This window comes from Opisthocomus hoazin, chromosome Z (assembly GCF_030867145.1).
Source record: "Opisthocomus hoazin isolate bOpiHoa1 chromosome Z, bOpiHoa1.hap1, whole genome shotgun sequence".
Classification (NCBI taxonomy): Eukaryota; Metazoa; Chordata; class Aves; order Opisthocomiformes; family Opisthocomidae; genus Opisthocomus; species Opisthocomus hoazin.
Window position 1 is genome coordinate 31,728,887 of NC_134454.1, and position 10,658 is coordinate 31,739,544.

General features: G+C 43.0%; 1 protein-coding gene across 2 annotated transcripts in view; it reads left to right on the forward strand.

The window, feature by feature from the left end:
- GRIN3A (glutamate ionotropic receptor NMDA type subunit 3A) overlaps window positions 1-9,010 on the forward strand; it is a 77,029-nt gene extending 68,019 nt beyond the window's left edge. The window contains exons 7-9 of one of the 2 annotated variants that reach the window (XM_075411354.1): window positions 2,648-2,812; window positions 3,585-3,658; window positions 7,132-9,010. In XM_075411354.1, the coding sequence (XP_075267469.1) occupies window positions 2,648-2,812; window positions 3,585-3,658; window positions 7,132-7,468 (576 nt within the window). In that variant the 3' untranslated portion in view covers window positions 7,469-9,010. The remainder of the gene's footprint in view (window positions 1-2,647; window positions 2,813-3,584; window positions 3,659-7,131) is intronic. The other variant, XM_075411355.1, reaches the window with a different exon arrangement.
- Window positions 9,011-10,658: the final 1,648 nt, after the last annotated feature.

Here is a 10,658-nt window from a genome sequence, read left to right on the forward strand (position 1 = left end):
GCCAGGACAGGGTTAATTTTCACTGGACTCCAGGAAGGGGCACAGCCGGGGGGTGGGGGCTGACCCCACCTGGCCAAACAGAGCCCAGTGCTCCATACCATGTGACGAAACGCTGGGTTCCGGGCGGGGGGGGGGGGGGGGGGGGTGGAGGGGAGGGGAGAGAAGGGTGTGGCGCGGCGGGGATTCACTCACGGCTGGGGAGCGTGCGGCGCCGGTTCTGTCCAGGAGAGCGGGTCTGTTGTGCGAGTTTGTGTCCTATTTTCTCCTTATCTGTATCGTTGTTGTTCGTGTTCCCTCTGTTTGCTGTTCTGTTAAACTGCCCTTATCCCGACCCACCGGTTTGTGCCTGTTTCTTTCCATTCTCCTCCGCACCCCGGCGGGGGGAGGGGCGGCCGCGTGGCGCTTTTGTTGCCAGCGGCAGCCGAAACCAAAACAGTATGCACTTCAGATGACTAAGCAAATCTGTTCCTTTTTAAGTATTATTCTATTTCTCATTCCATTTATCCTTATATCTGTCGTTAACTCTGCATCTGTAAGGAAGTTGTTTCATACTTGCCCCTGAACATTTTTTGGGGGGAGGCAGTGATTTGCATTAATTCTTCTTGGAGAATTAGCAAAAGCACATTTAACTGCTACGTTCAGCTACTACAGATAGCAGCCTTTTTGCTTCTTACAGATACTTACATGTGCTGAATTCAAAGTTGGGCCATATGGAGGTCTTGGCTCCAAAGACCTCTGAGAAAAAGGTCAGACATGGGGTCTCATTCTGCTTTTATGCTATTTATTTGGGCTAAAATTTGGGCTTCATTTCTAATTAAAAAAAAAAAAAGGCCAGGTAACACAGACCTCCAGTCAAACACTGCCATTTTTGTGTGGTCTAAAGCGTTACCGTGTGCGATTTTGTGTTATTTTCCTGTTCCCTTCCCTGGAAGGACAAAGTATGGGACAACAGGCTCTTGCCAACAATAAATTCCAATGCTGAGAGGGAAATTTTGCTCTTGGGTTGAACTGATGCACTCTCAGCATCAGAAAACCCTCATGCTAAGGCTCTGACACACTTCTACCCTAGAATTACTCTATTGTGGTTTTCCACTTTTCTTTCTAGGCTGCAGAGAGTTTCTTTAGAAATTTCTTTTACACCCCCATTATACCCTTCAACACCCTTGAAGTGTTTATTCACTAGTACAAAAATTATCTTCCCAAAAATCTTACTCAGTGCATTTAGGGGCAAGCAGGTTGATTTTGGCAGAGAACCCCCAAAGCAAGTGTTCATTGCCAGTGCCACATGCAAAAGTTCTCACTGCTAGATTGCTGAAGCTCTGTTCTTGTTAAAAATCTGTGATATGCCATCTCCTATCATTGTGTGTTAAAGAATAGAAACCAAATATGAAAACCAGAGGAGAGAAACACTGTTCACAATCGCCCAACAAAAGTACACTAAGGGACTTTCACGCCTTCAGTTTCAATGGACTCATCACTAATTAACTCTTTGGCTTAAAATAAGGTCGTAACAAGATTTTTCAAACATTCTGTGATCTATCTTTCAAGTAAATGCAGTTTCTTTTCTGGATTACACAGCTATAGTCATAACAAAACACAGTCCCCACTACCACCCACCCACCAAACTAACAACACACTGCAGGAATACACAGGTCAGTTATCCAGGGTGATCGCATGCCGGATATAATCTCCTGACACACAAGCCCACCCAAGCAATTTTCTGCTCCTTTTTTTTTCTGACATGGGGAATAACATTCTTTAATAGAAAGACACAAGTAGAACTTGCAGCCTTGGAAATATTTCCAAAGTAGTCTGTGGGCAGTAATTATTGGCAAGAGTTTTTAGTTACTGATAAACTTGTAACTGAGTTACGGAGGCGTGAGAATAAAGGTACTAAGATTATACATAACATGCCAACCTGACCCACCTATCAGAGTGCAGGTGTTTGTGGTACATATTGCAGCTGTATGTGGTTTATTGGTCTTCAGACACAATTAATGCCAATAAGAGACTCTAATTAATGGCTTCCTAACCTACATGAAAAGGGTGGGTCAGCAAAACAAGGTGAGAGTGTTCCCGTTTTTTGTAATTGTTCATGGGGTTCCTAAAATACACACTTTCAGTCTTGTTAATGTAAGGAGTGGAGAGGTGCCGTGTTTGTGCTGCCACTTCAAAACGTTTTCTCCATGACCTTTCATCAAGGGTAAAGCACAAAAAGGGGAAGTTAATGATCAACGCCCAGAAAATATGAACAGTCGGTCTTAGCTCACTGCTGATGAAGGACTTGCTCTACAGTTCATTGACTGTATTCTGTCAAGCAGTATTTGCTTTTACAAATGCAAAGCCACCACAAATACTGGATTCTTGTACCCTTCAACACTTAGTCTCATTAGGGAAGCAGCATGAGGAAAAAAATTCCCTGGTCTGTGACTGATTCTCATTCCTATGACAGGTCCTTTGCTCTGACTGAACACCAAGCGTTCTGCAGCACAGAAAGGTTTTGTTGTGAGCAGTATCCAGACTATTCTTGAGTATTTCACCGCTCTGTATTCAGTTAGACCACGTTTCCAAAAGAGAAAAAAGAAGCATCTGTTAAAATACACTAATAGCCTATTTCATTAACTTCCCCTTTTGATTTTATTCACAGACACTGCAAATGGGCATCAAGCATTTTTCTGGGCTCTTTGTGATGTTGTGCATTGGATTTGGCTTGTCCATTCTCACTACCATTGGGGAACACATCGTGTACAGACTGGTCCTACCACGAATCAAGAAGAAACCCAAGATGAAGTACTGGCTCCATACAAGTCAGGTACGTATTCAGGAGTGACCCTCTGAAAGTCACGTCGCTGATTAAGAAAGCCTGGACAAGGACAAGGTATAAAAGGTTGTAATAGCACTGATGATTGGCATCTGGTGTGACAGCAGCTTCTGGAATTTGAAGAGGCTTACTTAATGATGGAATGAGAAGCACAGAAGAAACAGTTCAAACATTCACAATTGCAAAGCCTGCAGAAGGGACCTTTCCATTTGCACTTGCAACCTTACAACTCTCTTGCACACCAGAAGCAATGGTGTTGTTATCCTGAACTGGCTAACCAGAACATTTTATCTCAGTGTTACGGGTTCCCAAACTTCTGATGCGTGCAGGAGGTGCTGGGTAACTTCCTTCATTATGCTAGTGAAAATAATGGAAGAAAATTGCTCTAGGTGTTTGCTGTAAAGGAAGAGGTTACTTTGCAGCAAGAGGCACAAAAAGGTAGAGCTTCTATTGCTTTAAAGCAGCATAGTGCAAGAGATTTTTTAGAAAATAATGAAGTTTGCCAAGATGCACTTTTTTCCCAAGGAACTCTAACACCAAGGATTGTTTGCAAACTATTTATCAACCTTTCAGATTGCCCTTCCTTGGGAAACTACAGGAAAATAAATCTGTTGCAACGACAAAGCACAGACGTTGCTTGTATCCTTGAACATGCAAAATAATTTATGGTCAAGTCCATCACACAAAGCCTAAATTGTTTACCTGTTTATGGACCTATTCTTAATCTTACTTTTGCTAATTTATTTTCTTGTTTTCCCTCTAGAGATTACATCGTGCTCTGAACAGTTCATTTATTGAGGACAAACGCCAGCCTAAGACAAAACGAGTAGAAAAGAGGTAGGAAGTTTTGCATGCCTTAAAACACAAACTACAACTATTACTTTGAAATTAATTATATTGCATCTGGATGTCTACTTATGGGTCTAATACACCCCAGAGATAACAAAACCAAAACAAAAGAAACAAAATAGAAGTAACAAGGGATGGAGGCAGAAATGAGTTAATTGTTTCCAATATAAAGCATTAAATTTAGAAATTTTTTTCTTTCATCATATTGCATACAACTAATAAGAACACTCCCATTCTAAACACAGGCTTCGCAGTAAGTCTGCTGCCCTAGTTTTTAGGTAATTAATTACTCACAGAAGCACTGGCAGATAACTAGGGCCCTGTGAGATAGCTTCACAGTAAATGAGAGATCAGGCAGTAAATTTATCAGAAACTTTTTCAGCTTTCTCGTATTTCAGAATGAGAAATAACAAAGCTGAGAAGAGGAAAATGCAGTCCTTTCAGAAACCTTTGTCTTAAACAACTCCTGTCAGAGATAAAAAGTAGGTAACAGCCTTGCCTTGTTTTCATAGCCTATGTCTTCTGAAGAGAAGACAATCTTATCTATAGCTACCAGAAACACAAGGCATTTTATTAAAACTTCACAGTTGCTCAGTAACTCAGAACTGTTAGTGTGCTTTCTAAAGACACAGGCAGCAGTATTGCTTTTCTACAGATATGTTCAGCCACAGACTACAGAAAAGGAACGTCTTCCAGGCCATTGCTAGATATTTGGCATGACTGAAATCCACATATGTTGCATTTAGTTTGTCATTCCTGCACTAATGGCAGCAAATGTAAGAAAGTAAACATCTACAAGCTTCCAGATTGCCTGTATACAAACAAACATATAAAAGCGCATGCAATTAATTTCCTCTGTTTATTCCTTTATCTTACTGCCCCACAAAACCCCATAGTGGGCACAGAGCAACTCCTCACTTCCAATCTTTGCACAGCAGTACCAGGAGCTAAAGAGTTCCACCGCCTGCACCCTCCTTGCTGGGTGGGAGCATTCACACTCCCACAACCTGAGGCACTATCTGTCTCAGCCAGAGGGAGAGTCTTCCAGAGGAAGGGGGTCTCTGTATCTTTGATGATGCAAAAAGCACCAGCTGAATTATTTGCCAGACACTGAGCACTGCAAAAATTTCCTAACACAAGGAGATGGCCATAAGACCCGCAGAGAATGACTTAGAAAAAGAATGATACAGATATTCTTTCAACATTGAAGATGTGCTGCTGCCCAGAAACTTCTGCCCACACGTCATCCAGGTCACGCGTGTGTGCACGCACACCCACCCACCATCCTTGCTCTTCTCATGGTCTGAACTGCTGTTTGCACAGAATTACAGTGACTTTAACTCAGGACACCAAGTAACATAGTGCCCAGCTTGTCATGAATACTGATGTGGCAAGGTACAACCCAGGGCTCTCAAACCAATTAAATTATTGCACTTTCTTTCATTCCTGCTGGGGGCTATGGAATTATTAAAAGCACTGCGATACAGAAAAGAGGTGGAAAGAATTTGCATTATGCTACTGCTATTTCCCTCAGGGAAGAAAATACACTGTTTTTTTCAGGTCGTAACTTTGCAAAAACTAGGAGAGCTGCTCAGCATCAGCAGCCAAATTGTGAAGGGTTTCATTTACTCGATGAAACTTGACTGTTAACTGTGGACTCTGACCTTTGTTAACACCACCTGCTCAGACCCCCCAGCCAAAAGCACCGCTGCCAGCAGCAGCAGAAGCTATATCAGTTACTAACACCAAAAAGTTGTGGTTTGATTTGTGAGAGGAAAGAAAAATGTATCCAGAATTACAGATTAATTATATGACTCTGAGAAATATTTGCAACGCAAATGGCTGCAGCTTTTCTGAGACAGGTACTTCTGCTCCAGGGCAAGTTGGTTGCACCAGCCACCCAGGACCCTGGAGACCATGGGGTCTGCAGAGCTACACAGCAGGAAGGCAGCTTCGGGCACCACTGCCCCTTGTCAGTAGTTCCGCTCTTTGCTTGGTGACCTTTTTTGTCTACACCCCCGGTGTGGAAATGCAGCGTGGTGGACTTCTGCTCTTGGCCCTGGAAATGCTTTGCCAGTTTCTGCTTGCCCAGACTAATCCTGTTCCCAGTCTGAAACACGCTTAAGTGGTACTTGTTTGTTTTCATCTCTTCAGGGGATTAACATAATTGCATCACAAAACACACATCCAGTTTAGCACAAGACTTGAGAATCTTCCTTTCTTTTATTTTGAAATATGAGAAAATTGCTGATCTACACAAAGATAAACAACCCTATATACCTGTTCCCTGGGGTTCCCTGAGCCCTCCAGAGTATCACCTAGGCTGGGGCTGCCCCTCCTGCCTGAAGCCTCCCCTCTTCCCTCTCTGCCATCCCATCTTTTTGAAGCCACTTTCCTCCTTAAATCAACTGTTTTCAGCAAGCCCAATCCTGAAAGGTTAATCCTGTTCCCTAACCTGCTGACTGGTAGCTCACACTAACAGGTATTTTGTCCAAGGATACCCACAGAAAACCTCTATGATGGAGCAGTCTGAAGAGCAACTATTTCAGAGTGTCAACCTTAGTTTATAAAATGAATGCACACAGATCTGTCCAAAAGGTAAATCAGGTAGGAAAGCCAAGCTCCTTTCCCACAACAGATTCCTTATGTTCCTATGTATGTTCTCCAGCTGGAGAGCAGAGGCCACAGGGTGCTTCTCTATTCAGGAAGAAACCTTGAGAAATGCTCCAATTCAAAAGGGCTGTGGAGTGAAGTACCCAAGAAAGATGGAAATGATTCCATGGAATGAAAGTATTTTGGAAAGACTTTTCCAAAGGAAGACACTGAAGCATTTGAAAAAGTTCCAAATGGGAATTTCTCCCCCAACACAAAAACTCCAAATTCTCTTTATTCTGTCAGGAAGCTCATGGCTGTACACTGCAAGGTGTGGATACACCACAGGATCATGGCCACTCCCGAAGTGCAAGCAGCTATTCAACAAGACTTCAGGTCCAAAGGGCACACTTTCCCCTTTGTCTCTCCAAACCAGCTTTAGGCAGCCCGTTTCCTCCTCGTGGGAGCAAATGCCCGGGCTAGCACAGAGTACTAACACGCAAAGGACTAACACTGACGAACTTAGGACATTGCAACCACAAAAGCTTTCAGAAGGCTTTGGAGGAGCACTCACATTTTCCTGAGCTGGACTTGAGAGGACTGTAATTTCATGAGTAACAAAATTTTGGGGAAGATGAATTTTAGGATTCTATTCTAGTCCCTCGTATAGTTTAATCAGAAAAATTTGGCCGTTTGCATTCATAATTTGTACTTCTCAAGAAAAAGAATTCCAAGGATAAAGGAATAATATTTCTATGTAATTCATAAAAGGAGCATCATACTCTTCCAGTAGGATGGCTCACAGGGGAGGGTTGCATACACAGAAAAGCAGGCTCTAATTTCCTATTAACTTTCACATCTCTGTTCAGGTCCCATGTAGGGAACAGCCAGCATGCTGTGTGGAATACAGCCAGTCTGGGCAACTGTCACAGGAAAAAATATATCTGCACTGATGAAGGGCAAAATGAGGTAACGATCCAACCGCACCAAGACATCCCCCTGCCACAGGTGAGGAGAGACACTCCAGCTTCTTTAACAACCAACGGGAAAGCGGAGTCCCGCAGTATTGCTAGGACCTCAGTGATGCAAGAGCTTAAGGAGCTGGAGAAGCAGATCGAAATCATCAAGCAGGAGCTGCAACTCGCCATGGACAGGAAATCGGAGCTGGAAGAGTATCAGAGGACAAACAGGACTGCAGAGCGCTAGGCCAGCATGCCTGGGCCCTTTCCCCTTTTCTTCCTTTCTCCCCTTCCTCTGTAAAATTTGTACCACACTTTTGTAATGCCAGAAGGAGGTGAGAAAATAAAGCAGGCAGTATGCTCTTCATGAGAGCAGAATTGCAGCAGCCCACAGCCACTGCCACCCTCCTGAGTCCTCCTCCTTTCATAACAAGTTTCTCATTCTCCTGGCAAACATCAGCCATTCGCAAGAGACTGGAGAAACGAGCACCCAAACAGCAAGAGTTCCTGGTTCCTCCTCTTGACAGTACAGTGAGGTTCCCACTTTTTTAGCCCTTTCTGTGCATTAATTCAAAAAAAGAAAAAAAAAACAAAGGAGGAAATTTAAACTGCTCATTGGAAGCATGTCCCTTGTTGGTATGTTTTTGTTGTGGTATCTATGGGTCTAGTCTCTGTTCATGCTAAGGCTCCGTATAGTTGCCTCGTCATGCCAGGTGCTAGTTCTGTGTTGGCAATCCCTTCCCTTGTGGCACAGGCTGTGGCTTCACAAGACAAATTCTTGGTGGCAGTCCCAGTACACACCATTCCCTCAGCTCTGTCAGCACAAATGCAGATGTGGCTGCTCTGTGACTGTGATAAAGGAACTCACTCAGCTTAAAAATAACTTGGCAAAAACCAAACCACCACCTCTTCCACTCCAGTTTGGCTTCCACTCCCACCCAGAGAGAAGCCGTGCAAAAAGCTGCACCAGCAGATATGAGGGGATGGGTTCATGGTGGCACTGAGCAAGTATAAGGGGAAGGGAGGGACGGCAGTACTGCAAATCAGTGTTTATCAATGTGAAACTACTCCCTTAATATTTTCTTTTCTTCGGCTGAAAATAAGGTTCTTTCTCACAGCCAAGGTGACATAAAGGGGCTCTGGTCCATGATTTATTCTGGCTCCAAGCTCCCACCAAAGTCAAACGGAGTCACCAAAGCATCCCTATGGACCAGGGCTCGCTGTGAAGGAGAATTAAGAGTTGTGGTTTCACAGGCAATGTACTAAGTGGAGCTCTCCCACCTGGATGATGAGTAGAGGGAAAGGAAGGGTAAGCTGTTCAGCATCTGAATAAATACTGCATCAACCCAACTGACTGTGTTATTTAAATAGGATTTCTGTGAATTTTTAAACACTTCCCAATACATCCTGTATTACAGAGAAAAAGAATGTTTGTAACACTGTCAGAATTCACACTGGTCTCCCAGATATGTCACCAAAGTCATTTTTACCTTCCTGTATCTCCAGACACCCATGTGAATGTTGCCAGGGATGATGTTCTCACCAGGCATGGTTTAAAGGCTATAGGCAGATCTGAAACTGTATTTTGGGGTTTGAAAAACGCATTGTACCTTTTTGCACCTTTAACCTTTAAAAAACACTTGCAAATTAAAAGCTCTGCATAGACCACTAAAAGCTGATAGCAGCGATACCTAGACTAATAATTAGCCTTATCAAGAGGAGTTCATATTCTATTCCCTGTTCAGTCCTTGGCCTCTGCTTTTGGGCAGCAAGTGTGTCTGCTTCTTTCAGTACCGTCAGTAACACAGGAAAGAGTAATTGGGACATAAAACTGGAAAGTGGGATCCAGAGCCTGACACATCAGGTAGGTCTGAAAGACCTGGGGTGTCCCTTCTTCCCTTGCTCCTGACCAGCTAGACGAGTAGCAGCAAGTCATTTCCGTGGCTTTTGTTGCCTTCCCTTATCCTTCTTCCCTCATTTAGATACTCAGGTTTTTAGAAAGAGCTTTTTATTTGCAACATCCAGTACCATACAACCTCAAACATAATTTGGTTAGAACAGATGAACACGACTCTTTTCATTATTATGAGACAAACACTAAGAAATATTTCAGCTCAATTTTATCAGTGCATTTATCAACAGTTTGTTATGTCCTTATCTCTACAAGCATGAGCCCAGAAATTTTTTTTTAAAAAGTAGAATTGAAAATGCTAATGATAGCTTAAACAAAAATGTGTTTCAGTACAAAGTTCCAATCCACTCAATCACTCTTCATTCAAAAACAAAAGTTTAAGTGAAACAAATGTCGAACACCTAGTAATTAACATTAAGCAAAAATCTGTGTTTCTGGTGGGTGCCTTAGGCGCTACTCTCATGTCAAATGCAGAATAGGGATTGCTTCAAATTACTGCAGCACCAACTAGAAGCCTTCTGGGAGAAGATCCAAGTTATTGTTACGTAACAGACATGTTTTGACATGTTATTTTCTTATGCAGCTATTGCTCCAGTCTGATCCCATAGGAGACAGAAAAAAATACTGCCGTAGCTTTCTATGGGATTGGGTGTATCACACACATGTCAATGTCTGCAGACTGCATAACCAGGGGGAAGGCTGGCTGTGACATGAAGATGCACTGGAGACTGCAGATTGTTCTGGCCTGTCCGTACTGTTGGGCCTCACATTTAACTCCTCCCTCCTCAGACGATGGGAGGAACTTACAATCCCTGAAGGATTTCATCCTGTCTGGATTCCACAGAGCTCTGGACACATCTAGCATCATGTAAGGAAGCAAAGCCCGCAGGGGAGAAAGCAAAAAGAGGTCATTGCTTACCAGCAGGTCACAGCTAGTAGACTGGAAGTACCACACTATGCTTAGGACTAGCTTATAGAGGAGGAGGGCAGGAGATTTACAGAACAGCCGTCAGCTCAGACACTTTTCCAATTTCACTTACTGCAAGAAGAAAGTAACTTCGGCTGCCAGATTTGAAGAACAGATGGGTTCTGGATCAAACGAGAACACAGGTGACACGGGGTCATGGACATCAACTGGCCTAGGCTAGACCTGATATTCTTACACGCTGTACAAGATGGGTAGAAAGAAGGAAAAAAAAATTAAAATTTCCAGACTTTGTAGCTTTATTTCAGTCTGACCCATCTGTGATTTTGGATTTAAAAAACAAACAAACAAACATACTCCCCAAAACCCTACCCAAAAAAATCCCACCCCTACCCTTCACTTCATCATTGCACATTAATTTATTCTGCCCATGATACACAACTGTCACGTTTACAGGCTGCTTTGTGATCAACAATGCTCTTTCAAAATCCTACTGATTAAGCACAAAGATTTAAGCTGAACTCTTGCAAAACCACTTTTGTTTTTATATATATGAATTTAGACAGATTTTGATAACGAATACCTGTTCACCCCTTCCCT